The sequence below is a fragment of the Anolis sagrei genome, chromosome 12 (genome assembly GCF_037176765.1).
Source record: "Anolis sagrei isolate rAnoSag1 chromosome 12, rAnoSag1.mat, whole genome shotgun sequence".
Classification (NCBI taxonomy): domain Eukaryota; kingdom Metazoa; phylum Chordata; class Lepidosauria; order Squamata; family Dactyloidae; genus Anolis; species Anolis sagrei.
Genome location: NC_090032.1, coordinates 13048922 through 13064556, shown reverse-complemented (window position 1 = coordinate 13064556; position 15635 = coordinate 13048922). Strand labels below are relative to the sequence as shown.

The window sequence follows — 15635 nt, the reverse complement described above, 5'->3', positions numbered from 1 at the left end:
GTGTGAGCTCCTGCTGTTAGCCCCAGCAGAAGCCAACCTAGCAGTTCGCAAACATGCAAATGAGAGTAGAGCAATAGGTACTGTGGAGCGGGGCGAGCTCCCACTGTTAGCCCCAGCTTCAGCCAGCCTAGCACTTCAAAAACATGCAAATGTGAGTAGAGCAATAGGTACCGCAGAGCAGTGTGAGCTCCTGCTGTTAGCCCCAGCTTCTGCCAACCTAGCAGTTCGCAAACATGCAGATGTGGGTAGAGCAATAGGTTCTGCAGAGTGGGGTGAGCTCCCGCTGTTAGCCCCAGCTTCTGCCAACCTAGCAGTTCGCAAACATGCAAATATGGGTAGAGCAATAGGTTCTGCAGAGTGGGGTGAGCTCCCGCTGTTAGCCTCAGCTTCTGCCAACCTAGCAGTTCGCAAACATGCAAATGTGGGTAGAGCAATAGGTTCTGCAGAGCGAGGTGAGCTCCTGCTGTTAGCCCCAGCTTCTGCTAACCTAGCAGTTTGCAAGCATGCAGATGTGAGTAGAGCAATAGGTACCACGGAGCGGGGTGAGCTCCCACTGTTAGCAGCTTCTATGCAGCTTCTGCCAACCTAGCACTTCGAAAACATGCAAATGTGAGTAGAGCAATAAATCAGCAGAGTCTGATTTAAACTGGGTTATATCAGTCCCCAATGCCAGATAATCTGGGATAAATAAAAAACCTGGGATTACATCCTGGGATATAGGGCATGTCTGGAAGGGCCCATAGTAGAACACATGCTGAACAAGGTGATGCTGCAGCTCAAAAGGCCAACGTGATACTAAAGTACCAAACGTAGGCATTCACAGTTATAGGATGGCTTGGAAATAGCCCACGTGAAAGGGATCTGGGTGTCTTAATATGCCACAAGCTGAACATTAGGTTAACAGCTAAAAAGGCCAATGCAACTCAGGCCAGGTCGTCCCTGGACAGATAGGGAGCCAGATGCCTAGCCTGACACAGATGGAAAAATGCAACTCTGCTCGCAGTGGAAGCCTGGGCCTCCACTGTCAGCAGAGGGTCTAAAAAGATTTATTTATTTATTATTTATTTCGAGGTTTTATATACCGACCCTCTCACCTTCAAAGAGGGATTCGGACCGGTTCACAACATGTGTTAACATACAAAAAAATACAATAACAACACAATGCCACTTCATTACACGGTTAAAATATCAGCACTATACACGTTAAAACATTATCATCACAGTTAAAAGAGCCAACTCGTCCGACACCATCACAATCCCATTCATCATCCTCCTTTCATGTGGGCAAAAAATTAAATCAGTTGTCAAATGCCGCGTTCCACAACCAGGTCTTTGTTAGTTTCCTGAACGTCATGAGGGAGGGGGCAGTTCTGATCTCTAATGGCAGGGAGTTCCAAAGTCGAGGGGCCACCATTGAGAAGGCCCTGTCCCTCGTCCCCACCAGCCGTGCTTGTGCAGGCGGAGGGACCGAGAGCAGGGCCCCTCCAGACGATCTTAGTGGTCTTGATGGTTCGTAGGGGAGAATATGTTCGGAGAGGTAAACAGGGCCGGAGTTGTTTAGGGCTTTATAGGTTAACACCAGCACTTTGAATTGTGCTCGGAAGCTAATCGGCAGCCAGTGGAGTTCAAGTAAGAGCGGAGTGGTGTGCTCCCTGTACCCCGCACCCGTTAGCAATCTGGCTGCCACGCGTTGTACTTGCTGCAGCTTCCGGGCAGTCTTCAGAGGCAACCCCACATAGAGAGCGTTGCAGTAATCTAAGCGGGATGTAACCAAAGCGTGTACTACCGTGGCCAAGTCAGCCCTCCCAAGGTACGGACGCAGCTGGCGCACAAGTTTTAATTGTGCGAATGCTCCCCTGACCACCGCTGAAACCTGGGGTTCCAGGCTCAGCGATGAATCCAGGAGAACTCCCAGACTGCGTACCTGTGCTTTTAGGGGGAGTGTGACCCCGTCCAGCACAGGCTGTAAGACTCCCAGACTCTTTACCAAAGATGACGGGCATAATGTCACACCATCCAGGGTAGGCAACCAGATCACTCCTCCGTCTGGGCGACCCAACCAAAGGATCTCCGTCTTCGCTGGATTCACCCTCAACCTGCTGGCACACAACCATCCAGTAATGACCTCAAGGCATTGATGGAAATTATCGAGTATGGAGTCTAGCTTGCTGCTGACCTATGCAACAGTTGCATCTGTCAAGTAGGAAATTTAGGTACTGCTTTATGTGGAGAGACTAATTTACAATGCCATAAAAATCCTTCCAGCAGAGTGCAGAAGAATGAGGAAGTACTCCATCAAAGGACTCGGTGTCACAAGTGGACGGTGAAACGGCAGTGATGGGAGTGATGGGGATGAAGAGGAACCACTGGATTGGACCAAGGTACAGGAGGTTCAGAATGTGTGTACTCAACCAACGTTTAGTGGCACTTTTGTGGGGTTTTCTGGTGACGGGGATTGGCAATCTGGTGATACTGTGGATTCATGGGGAGACCTAAGTCTTGACAAGAAGTGAAAGAGTTGGAGGGATGGGCATTGGCGTTCAGCTGTAGAGGCTAAGCCAGCTGATAGCAATGAGGACGGGATGGAGGGCAGCTCATCATCGGATGATGAGCTGTAAGATAAATAAAGGCACTGGAATTATAGAACTTTGCTTGGTTGGTTTCGTGACTTGGGTCTTGTCGCTGCCGCTTTCCTGTTGGGCTTGGGTCCTGGATCTGCAGGTTGCTGTTTGCTTTGTTTGCTTGGATTCTCGTAAGTGCGGATTTCCTCTCTCCTTGACTTCGGACTGTTTTGACGATACGGCCTTGTGGAATTTGGAACTTTCAACTGAGATTTCTTCGACTTTGGACTGCTACTGGACAACGGCTTATCTTCACAGCTCTTTGTTTGCTTGTTTTCTTTGAACTGTGAGATTTTGGTGTGTTTTGCACAAACTCTTGTTTAATCCGGGGTTTTTTTGCCAGTTTAATCTGGCTTATTTTCTGAGTTCGTTTTTCAAGCTGTAAATTGCTACAAACTTTGAGTTTTGACCAGAGGCACTGAAGCAAGTGTCTCTGGGTCCTATTTACTTTGCTTTAATAAACTATTGTTTGGACTATACTCCTGTGTCTGGCTCTTTAAGGCATCTGGATTCCGACACCAAACACTTCACCTGAGAGCCAGCAAAATGTCCTTTCTTTCCTTATCAAAAAGGATGGTGAAATCACATATTGTCATAGATTTTGGAACCAAGAGAGAGAAGAGGAAGGAAGAGAAAGAGCAAGAAAAAGCAAGCAGTGCACTGATGTCAGATTTCCAAATGAAAGAGGCAATGATGATGATGATGCTGCTATGTACTGCAGCTTTCATGTGTTCGTACCATTACCTGCATAGGGGGTGCATTCACCCGAACCTCTATGTTTCTGGTCCTGTTTGTGTGCTGCGTCCTCTTTGCCTCTGTGCTTCCTCCTTCGTGGCTTCCTTTTGGTGGCAAAACCACACTTTTGGAATGTATTAAAAAGTAAACAAATCTCTTGCTTCCCCTTGAAGCCTATCTGGGTGTGGGTACTGCCACCCCTTTCTCTGACACAGAGATGGTTCGGTCCCAGCATTGAGGGGTTTTGCAGCATCCTCAAGGTGCTGGACTATTGAACTAAGCCTAGGAAAGGTGAGCAGAGCCATTTGGGGGAGACAGCGAGGCATCAATTTGGTGGCAGAGGAGGAGAACCAAGCAGGCAAAGGCTGCCAGAACCCTCCCTTTTCCTCGCTCTACAATTTCCCAGTATTGATAGGGGATAGAGAAGAGTCGCCCACCTTATCCAGAGCTTCAAAGGGCTGAAGAATACCATTTTGATCTCCTTCTTTTTGTCCAGGTAATAGCAACGAAAGGGTTTGTCTTGGAGGTTGGGGCTCAGTCCAGGTTGGAGGCTTATATGCATGAGATCAATGGTAGGTGAAGACTCTCTAGGGAAAGTGGCTTTTTTTTTTAAGGCAAACATAAGGATCTGGGTTGCATGGCTACTCTATATCATTTTGTATCTGTTCTAACAGAGACAAAGACAATATATGCCTTGGCTGGGTGGTTTGGGTGGGGTGGGATGGAGAGAAGCATTTCTGTTTTCCTCTCCCTGTCTCTCATTTGTTCCCTCCCCATCACCTCCTACAGTTTAGGAATAGTATTACTGCATGAGTCTCTATTTCTGTGTGAAGGCAGCCTTCAGAATGGCCACCAGAATAGGCTCCTTTCTCAGTGGACGCAATAGGAGATGCATATAGAATCCTAGACTTGGAAGAGACCCAAGGGCCATCCAGTCCAACCCTGTTCCTTGCAGGAAAAACACATTCAAAGCCCTCCCAACAGATGGCCATCCAGCTTCGGAATCATAGAACCCTAGTGTTGGAAGAGACCCCAGGGCCATCCAGTCCAATCCTCTTCCTTGCAGGAAAAGCACATTCAAAGCCCTCCCGGCAGATGGCCATCCAGCCTCAGAGTCATAGAACCCTAATGTTGGAAGAGACCCCAGGGCCATCCAGTTCAACCCTGTTCCATACAGGAAAAACACAATCCAAGCCCTCCTGATGGATGTCAGACAGAAGAGAGAATGGGGTTGGATTGAATCGTAGAATCATAAGAGTTGGGAAAGGCCACTCTGGGTGGCCATCTGGCAGGAGAGCTTTGATTGTGTCTTTCTGCCTGGCTGAATGGGGTTGGACTGGATGGCCCTTCCAAATCTAGGATGATGTCATTCAAGCGAAGCCTCTGTCATGCATGAAGACACAATCAAAGCCCTCCCGACGGATTGCCATCCAGTCTCTACTTAAACACCCTCCAAAGTTGGAGACCCCACTGGACTGCAAGGCAACAACATATTCCACCACTAAACAGCACTTACTGTAAGGAAGATCTTCCTAATGTTTAGGTGAAATCTGCTTCCTTGCAAATTGAATCCATTGCTCTGTTGCCCCTTCTAGAATGTGAGCTCCTTTCAAATATTTATTTATTATTTATTTATTATTATTTATTATTTACTTTACTTGTATACCGCTCTTCTCAGCCATTAGGCGACTCAGAGCGGTTAACAACCAGTATCAGCAATACAGTACAAACAACTATTCTATTTGTTTACCTCAAAAGGGACTCAAGGCAATGGGTCAAACCCTTGTGCCAACAGGTCGAAGGTTCAAATCCAGAGTAAGCGCGAATGAGCTCCCTCTGTCAGCTCCAGCTCCCCATGCAGGGACATGAGAGAAGCCTCCCACAAGGATGTTAAAACATCAAAACACCTGGGCATCCCCTGGGCAACGTCCTTGCAGACAGCCAATACTCTCACACCAGAAGCGACTAGCGGTTTCTCAAGTTGCTCCTGACACAGAAAAAAAAAACCTATTCACTGCCTTTGGACAACAAACAGAATACACTTAAATTAGAAATTAAAATTAAATACACATTAAAACATGTAAAACATTGAATTCAGTATTAAAATCATACTATCCTCAATAATAATATGGATATTTAAACATGGTGGTCATGCCCCCTCTCAGCCTTGATCTCAATACTAAATATACCAAGCTCCTTAAGCCGTTCCTCATAGGAAGAAGATGAGTGGCCATGGGAAGAAAAGGAATCGCTCTAATAATTGAGTTCTAAAGGTTCGTTTTCCTGTGACAGATTATCTTTCAAAGGGTAAAGTATGTTTTCTAAAAAAAAATCTCTGTGGGAGGAATGTGCATTTGTTTACATTTAACATTGGGGAATGGCAGTGGTAGGTCGTTGCTATGGTTAGCATATGAATAAGGGTAGGCAGCTTCCTTCATTATACTAGCAATATGATTATATATTAATTGATTGCAAATATACAAGAAGGAGCCCCCAGTGGTGCAGCGGATTAAAGCGCTAAGCTGCTGAACTTGCAGACCAAAAGGTCACAGGTTTGAATCTGGGGAGTGGGGTGAGCTCCTGCTGTTAGCCCCAGCTTCTTCTAACCTAGTAGTTCAAAAGCATGCAAATGTGAGTAGAAAAAGGAAGAACAAGGAGGCGATAGGGCCTCTTTGAGGAGAAGATGGGGTAATGCTGACAGGGGATAAGGAAAAGGCAGAACTACTTAATGCCTTCTTTGCCTCAGTCTTCTCACAAAAAGAAAGTCATCCTCAACTTCAGCAAGATGGAGTGGATGAGGGATTAGAGGACATCCAACCCCAAACTGGGAAACAAGTCCTCCAGGAATACCTGGCCGCTCTAAATGAGTTCAAGTCCCCAGGGCCAGATCAACTACACCCAAGAGTATTGAAGGAACTAGCGGAAGTCATTTTGGAACCATTGGCAACCATCTTTAGAGTTCTTGGAGAACGGGAGAAGTTCCAGCAGATTGAAGGAGGGCCAATGTGGTCCCAATCTTCAAGAAGGGAAAAAAGGATGACCCAAACAATGACCAATGTCCGGTCAGCCTCATGTCGATACCAGGCAAGATTCTGGAAAAGATTGTTAAGGAAGTGGTCTGCAAACACTTAGAAACAAATGCGGTCATCGCTAATAGTCAACATGGATTTATCAAAAACAAGTCATGCCAGACTCATCTGATCTCTTTCTTCGATAGAGTTACAAGCTGGGTAGATGCGGGGAATGCCGTGGATGGAGCGTACCTGGATTTCAGGAAGGCCTTCGACAAGGTCCCCCATGACCTTCTGGCAAACAAACTAGTCCAATGTGGGCTAGGCAAAACTACGGTGAGGTGGATCCGTAATTGGCTGAATGGACGAACCCAGAGGGTGCTCACCAATGCTTCCTCTTCATCCTGGAAAGAAGTGACGCGCGGAGTGCCACAAGCAGGGTTCCGTCCTGGGCCCGGTCCTGATCAGGATCTTCATTAATGACTTAGACGAAGGGTTAGAAGGCAGGATAATCAAGTTTGCAGATGACACCAAATTGGGAGGGATAGCCAATACTCCAGAGGACAGGAGCAGGATTCAAAACGATCTTGACAGATTAGAGAGATGATGGGCCAAAACTAACAAAATGAAGTTCAACAGGGACAAATGCAAGATACTCCACTTAAGCAGGAAAAAAGGTAATGCAAAGATCCAGAATGGGGGACAATGCCTGGCTCGAGAGCAGTACGTGTGAAAAAGACCTTGGAATCCTCGTGGACAGCAAGTTAAACATGAGCCAACAATGTGATGTGGCGGCAAAAAAAGCCAATGGGATTTTGGCCTGCATCAAGAGGAGCATAGTGTTCAGATCTAGGGAAGTAATGCTACCCCTCTATTCCGCTTTAGTTAGACCACATCTGGAATATTGTGTACAATTCTGTGCACCACAATTGAAGATAAATGTTGACAAGCTGGAATGTGTCCAGAGGAGGGCGACTGAAATGATCAAGGGTCTGGAGAACAAGCCCTATGAGGAGTGGCTTAAGGAGCTAGGCATGTTTACCCTGAAGAAGAGAAGGCTGAGAGGAGATATGATAGCCATGTATAAATATGTGAGAGGAAGTCACAGGGAGGAGGGAGCAATCTTGTTTTTTGCTTCCCTGGAGACTAGGACGCGGAACAATGGCTTCAAACTACAAAAAGGAGATTCCATCTGAACATGAGGAAGAACTTCCTGACTGTGAGAGCCGTTCAGCAGTGGAACTCTCTGCCCCGGGGTGTGGTGGAGGCTCCTTCTTTGGAGGCTTTTGAGCAGAGGCTGGATGACTATCTGTCAGGGGTGATTTGAATGCAATATTCCTGCTTCTTGGCAGAATGGGGTTGGACTGGATGGCCCATGAGGTCTCTTCCAACTCTATGATTCTATTATTCAATGATTCTGGTAGGAAGGTAACGGCAATCCATGCAGTCATGCTGTCCACATGACCTTGGAGGTATTTATGGACAACACCGGCTCTTTGACTTTTTCAAATGGACTCAGAGGGTGGTTTTTGCTATCTTTGCCACTGGAGAGATCCAAGGGGAGAAAATTGGCTCCTGGATGTGCTTGACCTTCTATAGATGTATAACCTTTGAGATCGTTTACAAAGCCAGGGATGATGCAGCACACGATCATCAATACTAGTGCTGTAGTGGCTGTACGATAAATTCTGAAATAATCAATTCAGTCCATCATTCTGTTTACTATAACCAAATGCCAAAAAGGCTCTTCCTTTACATCAGTGTTTCTCAACCTGGGGTCTGGAGGAAGGGTGTATCAGAAGGGTCAGCAAAGACCATCAGAAAACACAGTATTTCCTGTTGGTCATGGGGTTCTGTGTGGGAAGTTTGGTCCAACTCTGTAGTTGATAGGGTTAAGAACGCTATTTGATTGTAAGCAAACTATAAATCCCAGCAACGACAACTCCCAAATGTCAAGGTCTATTTCCCCCAAACTCCACCAGTGTTCACATTTCGACATATTGGTATTCATGCCAAGTTTGGTCTAGATCCATCATTCTTTGTGTCCACAGTGCTCTCTGGATGTAGGTGAACTACAACTCCCAAACTCAAGGTCAATGCCCAGCAAACCCTTCCAGTATTTTCTGTTAGTGATGGGAGTTCTGTGTGCCAAGTTCGGTTCAAAGTCAAGACGTGGCTTTTTGAACAAGCGTTTGCAAATGAAGAATAACTGACATAGGAGAATGGAACGACTAGACAATGAGTCCGGACAATGTTTTTAACAAGGAGACACTATGAATTTATATTTTATTGATTTGTTTAGTTTTTATTATATGTTATTTTGTATACTTTATTGTATTTAAGACATTGTAAGCATTGAATTTTGCCGCCTTGAGTGCACCTGCGGGCAAATACAGTAAATAAATAAACAAACAAACAAATAAATAATTCCATCGCTGATGGAGTTCAGAATGCTTTTTGATGATAGGTGAATTATAAATCACTACTCCCAACTACTTTCAAATGACAAATAATAATAATAATAATAATAATAATAATAAGAAGAAGAAGAAGAAGAAGAAGAAAATTTATTTATACCCTGCCACCATCTCCCCAAGGGAATCGGAGCGGCTTACATGGGGCCAAGCCCAACAGTACATCAATAAACAAAAGCAATAAACAAAACAGCATATACAGTACAATCTGTGATTTATATATAAATCACATATAAACAATAACCAAAAAACAGTAACACACAAGGATTAAAAACCTATGGCCGGGCCAAATGTAATTGTTTACGAATTAAAAAAATAAACGCTGGGCATGAGGAGGGTATGATATAACTTGTATAAGGTTTTCAAAGAGAGATGAGGGAATGCAGTCAATCCTAATCCAGTAGTAAAATGCATTCTGAGGGCAAATTGCTGAGAGTTTTCCTTATTCAGGGAAGGCAGACTGGAACAACCACGTTTTCAGGCTCCTCCTAAAGGCTGCCAATGTGAGGTCTTGCCTGATGTCCTTGGGAAGTGAGTTCCACCACCGAGAAGGTCCTCTCCCTCGTCCCCACCAATGCTTCTGAAACATGGCCAGGCAGCCCAGAAAACGCACAGCAACCCATTATTATGTTTATTTATACCCCACAAAGGAGACTCAAAGTGGCTTGCATCAAAAGCATTTCAATACAATACTAATTGGGTTGTTGTGAGTTTTTCCGGGCTTTATGGCCATGTTCCAGAAGCATTCTCTCCAGACATTTGGCCTGCATCTAGGGCAGGCATCCTCAAATAGTAATTATTTCTTGCTTTCATGTCTTCCTTCCCAGAATTACCATGAAAGGGGAGACACCAGTGAACAGCACCATGAGTATTGGCCAAGCCCGCAAGATGGTGGAGCAGCTCAAGATTGAAGCCAGCATGTGCAGGATAAAGGTAAGAAATGGGGTTGAATATGATGATAAGATAAGGAAATCGAGAACCATTCCCTCCCATCAGGGTTGAAGGGTCTGAACCCAACTAAAAAGTTCCTTGTATTGTCGAAGGCTTTCATGGCTGGAATCACTAGGTTCTTGTGGGTTTTTTCGGGCTATATGGCCATGTTCTAGAGGCATTTTTCCTGACGTTTCGCCTGCATCTATGGCAAGCATCCTCAGAGGTAGTGAGTGTTGGAATTAGGAAAATGGGTTTATATAACTGTGGAATGACTGGGGTGGGGCAAAGAGCTCTTCTCAGCTGGAGCTAGGTGGGAATGTTTCAACTGACCACCTTCATTAGCATTTTGAAGGCCTGGCTGAGCCTGGGGGAATGTTTTGTTGAGAGGTGTTAAGATGTGCCTGGTTGTTTCCTCTCTGCTGTTTTGCTGTTGTAATTTTAGAGTTTTTTAATACTGGTAGCCAGATTTGTTCATTTTCATGGTCTCCTCCTTTCTGTTGAAATTGTCCACATGCTTGTGGATTTCAATGGCTTCTCTGTGTAGTCTGACATGGTGGTTGTTGGTGTGGTCCAGCATTTCTGTGTTCTCAAATAATATGCTGTGTCCAGGCTGGTTCATCAGGTGCTCTGCTATGGCTGACTTCTCTGGTTGAAGTAGTCTGCAGTGCCTTCCATGTTCCTTGATTCGTGTTTGGGCAATGCTGCGTTTTGTGTTCCCTATGTAGACTTGTCCACAGCTGCATGGTATACGGTAGACTCCTGCAGAAGTGAGAGGATCCCTCTTGTCCTTTGCTGAACGTAGCATTTGAAACATTCCCACCTAGCTCGAGCAGAGAAGAGCTCTTTGCCCCACCCCTGTCATTCCACAGATATATAAACCCATTTTCCTAATTCCAACAGACCTCACTACCTCTGAGGATGCTTGCCATAGATGCAGGCGAAACGTCAGGAAAAATGCCTCTAGAACATGGCCATATAGCCCAAAAAAAACCCACAAGAACCTAAAAAGTTCCTCTTTATCTTGGAGACAAGTGACCAGTGGGGTGCCTCTGGGTTCTGTCCTGGGCCCAGTACTATTCAACATCTTTAACATGTGCTAATAATATAATATATTGTATATACATATAATATTGATCATAATATTATAATGTACTAAAATACATTAATACAATACAATAATTATATATTTTATATTACATGTAATATTGCTAATAATATTGCATTATAGTGGTATAGTACAATATAGTAATAGATAATACTAATATGTTGCTGTGCTAATAATTATAATATATTATATGTACATATAATATTGATCATAATATTGTAACACAATGTTGTTCATTCGTTCAGTCGTCTCCGACTCTTCGTGACCTCGTGGACCAGCCCACGCCAGAGCTCCCTGTCGGCCGTCACCACCCCCAGCTCCTTCAAGGTCAGTCCAGTCACTTCAAGGATGCCATCCATCCATCTTGCCCTTGGTCGGCCCCTCTTCCTTTTGCCTTCCACTTTCCCCAGCATAATTGTCTTCTCTAGGCTTTCCTGTCTCCTCATGATGTGACCAAAGTACTTCAACTTTGTCTCTAGTATCTTTCCCTCCAGTGAGCAGCCGGGCTTTATTTCCTGGAGGATGGACTGGTTGGATCTTCTCGCAGTCCAAGGCACTCTCAGCACTTTCCTCCAGCACCACAGCTCAAAAGCATCGATCTTCCTTCGCTCAGCCTTCCCTATGGTCCAGCTCTCACATCCGTATGTTACTACAGGGAATACCATGGCTTGGACTAGGCGGATCTTTGTTGCCAGTCTGATGTCTCTACTCTTTACTATTTTATCGAGACTGGACATTGCTCTCCTCCCAAGAAGTAAGCGTCTTCTGATTTCCTGGCCACAGTCTGCGTCTGCAGTAATCTTTGCACCTAGAAATACAAAGTCTGTCACGGCCTCCACATTTTCTCCCTCTATTTTCCAGTTGTCAATCATTCTTGTTGCCATAATCTTGGTTTTTTTGACGTTCAGCTGCAACCCGGCTTTTGCGCTTTCTTCTTTCACCTTGATTAGAAGGCTCCTCAGCTCCTCCTCGCTTTCGGCCATCAGAGTGGTGTCATCTGCATATCTGAGGTTGTTAATGTTTCTTCCAGCAATTTTCACCCCAGCTTTGCATTCATCAAGCCCCGCACATCGCATGATGTGTTCTGCATACAAGTTAAAAAGGTTGGGTGAGAGTATGCAGCCTTGCCGGACGCCTTTCCCAATCTTGAACCAGTCTGTTGTTCCGTGGTCAGTTCTGACTGTTGCTACTTGGTCCTTGTACAGATTCCTCAGGAGAGAGACAAGATGGCTTGGTATACCCATCCCACCAAGAACTTGCCACAATTTATTATGATCCACACAGTCAAAGGCTTTAGAGTAGTCAATGAAGCAGAAGTAGATGTTTTTCTGAAACTCCCTGCCTTTCTCCATTATCCAGCGGATATTGGCAATCTGGTCTCTCGTTCCTCTGCCTTTTCTAAACCCAGCTTGAACATCTGGCAACTCTCTCTCCATGTATTGCTGGAGTCTTCCTTGCAGGATCTTGAGCATTACCTTACTGGCATGAGAAATAAGGGCCACTGTACGGAAGTTGGAGCAGTCTTTCGCATTTCCCTTTTTTGGTATGGGGATATAAGTTGATTTTTTCCAGTCTGATGGCCATTCTTGTGTTTTCCATATTTGCTGGCATATGGCATGCATCACCTTGACAGCATCATCTTTTAAGATTTTAAACAGTTCAGCTGGGATCCCGTCGTCTCCTGCTGCCTTGTTGTTAGCAATGCTTCTTAAGGCCCATTCAACCTCACTCCTCAGGATGTCTGGCTCTAATTCATTCACCACACAGTCAAAGCTATCCTCGATATTGTTATCCTTCCTATACAGATCTTCTGTATAATCTCGCCACCTTCTCTTGATCTCTTCAGCTTCTGTTAGGTCCCTGCCATCTTTGTTTCTTATCATACCAATTTTTGCCTGAAATTTACCTCCAATGTTTCTAATTTTCTGGAAGAGGTCTCTTGTCCTTCCTATCCTGTTGTCTTCTTCCACTTCCATGCATTGCTTATTTAAAAATAGTTCCTTGTCTCTTCTGGCTAACCTCTGGAATTGCGCATTTAACTGGGTATATCTCCCCTTATCCCTGTTTCCTTTTGCTTTCCTCCTTTCTTGGGCTACTTCCAGTGTCTCAGCAGACAACCATTTTGCCTTCTTGGTTTTCTTTTTCTTTGGGACGTACTTTGTTGCCGCCTCCTGAACAATGTCGCGGACTTCTGTCCATAGTTCTTCTGGGACTCTGTTTACTAAATCTAGCCCTTCAAATCTGTTCTTCACTTCCACTGTATATTCGCTAGGAATGTTAGTGAGATCATATCTAACTGGTCTGTGTATTTTCCCTGATCTCTTTAGTTTTATTCTAAATTGAGCAATAAGAAGTTCGTGATCTGAGCTACAGTCAGCCCCAGGTCTTGTTTTCACCGACTGGATGGATGTCCGCCACCTTTGGCTGCAAAGGATGTAGTCAATCTGATTTCGGTGTTGACCATCTGGTGAAGTCCATGTATAAAGCCGTCTTTTAGGTTGTTGGAAGAGAGTATTCGTTATACACAGCGAGTTTTCCTGGCAGAATTCTATCAGCCTGTAACACAATATAATACTAATAATAATACAATATAATAATATAATAATTATATATTACATGTAATATTACTAATAATATTGCATTATAGTGGAATACTACACTATAGTAATAGATAATAGTAATATTGTGCAATGCTAATAATATAATATATAGTGCACCAGCAGACAGCCTATCCCAGCTGCTTCAGACTGTGTCGGAGTGGTCCTTGAGGTTCCCCAGACTTATCGTCTTGGGGGATTTCAATGTCCACGCTGATGCAGACTCTTGTTCATTAGCAGCTATGGACCTAGTGTCTACCATGGAGGCACTGGGACTCTCGCTTTGTAGTACTGGGCCCGAGCATCGGGTGGGACACACGCTAGATCTGATTTTCAGCGCAGGAATTCAAGTGACCCAAGCCTCCACAATAGAGGTTCTATGGTCGGATCACTGCGCCCTGAGAGCATGCCTACCCACCCTGCAAGGGCGCCGAGCCAATTTGGGTTCGCCCAAGGAGACTCATGGAACCCAGCACGTTCTGGAATGCTCTGTGGGATCTGGAGCCTGCCAGCGACTCGATCGATGTGCAGGTGGACACATGGAACATCAGGCTATCCAATGCACAAAGGAAATGGGAAACGAAAACAAAACTGCAGCTCGCTAGGAGTTATCTCACAGGCACTCCCTAGTATTTCACACAGCTAGAAACTCTGGGTCACATTCTCACAGCCTTCTGTGTAAACATACATCCTGGCAATACAATCCTATTGCAATCACATTTCTACTACATTAAATTACATTTAAACATACATCATACATGAAAATATACACTGACACATATCATATTGATAATATTATAATGTAATAGAATATAATACTAATAATAATACAAAATAATATTTATTTTACTAGCTGTCCCCTGCCATGTGTTGCTGTGGCCCAGAGAGATCTTCAGTATGTTTTTTAATGATCTTTGGCAACCCCTCTGAGCCCCCCAGGGGCCCTGGCCACCCAGGTTGAGAAACACTGCCTTACATTTACATTCAAATCACTCCACTTGATACCACTTGGTTTCTGGGTAAAAAGACAAAGTATTGGCTATTACCTTTATATTGGTTATTACCTTTATTACATGGTTTGGGTCCAAGATCGGCTTCTTCCATACAATCTGGTCATCTGGAAGACAGAACACAGTGCAGGGATGTATAGTTCACCTACAGTCAAAGAGCATTCTGAACCCCACCAAGGATAGAATTGGGCCAAACTTCCCACACAGAACTCCCATGACCAACAGAAATACTGATACATTTTCTGAGGTTGAGAAATGCTGAGAACCACTTGTTTAACCCATTGTGCCACTGTTGCACAAAGGAAGCCTGCTCCCTCTTCCTTATGGCATCCTTTCAAATATGCAAACATGGCTCTCATGCCTCCTCTCAACCATCTCTCCTGCAAGCCAAGCATGCCCTATGCTCCTCATAGGACATGGGACCTGGACCTCCGTCCTACAAACTCTCCTTCTGTATTTGCAGGTATCAAAGGCCGCGGCTGACCTAATGACCTACTGTGATGCCCATGCCTGCGAGGACCCGCTCATCACTCCGGTGCCCACCTCCGAAAACCCATTCCGAGAGAAGAAGTTCTTCTGCGCTCTCCTCTGAGCAACGATTGTGTCCCTCACTGCAGCCCCAACCAGTTTCGTAAGGCCAGATGGCACAAGAGCCTTTTCTCCTTTCCTTTGTCAATTCCCCTATTAGTTATGGAGGCCCAGAGTTACCTGCACAACTCGGCCTCCATCACCAACCAGCTTATTACATACACTTCACCTGAGCACAATAACCAATCCAAGCAGGATGGACGCAGTTCCCCAGCTCTTTCCAAGAAGAGGACTCTCCATTCCATTTTACAAAGGAGAGGAAGAGAAACAGCACATTGTTTACCTGCCATGAAGGTGTATTCTGGGCTGTCTAGTTCTTCTCCAGTATTCCCAGTGGGATCTCAAATTCATTTAGTCCCATTGGAATATAATATAAACATTCAATGTGGAGTGTTTTGTGACAAAACTACCAACCAGGTTTAGCTAATCAGAGCCCTCTATTCTCCCAACCCATCCATTTTAGGAAAAGGGCCAGTGTTTTCCAAATGGTTTTGTGCAACCACTGTTCATCTGCCTTGTTATCAGAGAGCACAGAAAAGGAATAAAATTGGAGACACTAAA

The 15635-nt window shown here is 44.8% G+C and overlaps 1 protein-coding gene across 1 annotated transcript; it reads left to right on the top strand.

Moving 5' to 3' along the window:
- The first annotated feature begins 3564 nt into the window (after nucleotides 1-3564).
- GNG3 (G protein subunit gamma 3) lies at nucleotides 3565-15635 on the top strand. The gene is made up of 3 exons (XM_060758273.2): nucleotides 3565-3852; nucleotides 9669-9774; nucleotides 14950-15635. Exons 2-3 carry the CDS (start codon nucleotides 9676-9678, stop codon nucleotides 15076-15078), a joined length of 228 nt encoding a protein of 75 aa, XP_060614256.1. The 5' UTR covers nucleotides 3565-3852; nucleotides 9669-9675; the 3' UTR covers nucleotides 15079-15635.

Excerpts from the sequence above, each read along its gene's own strand:
- GNG3 (XM_060758273.2), top strand. The coding sequence starts at position 9,676 with ATGAAAGGGGAGACACCAGTGAACAGCACCATGAGTATTGGCCAAGCC. Across the intron at positions 9,775-14,949 it reads CCAGCATGTGCAGGATAAAG|GTATCAAAGGCCGCGGCTGA; the intron begins GTAAGAAATGGG and ends CTGTATTTGCAG.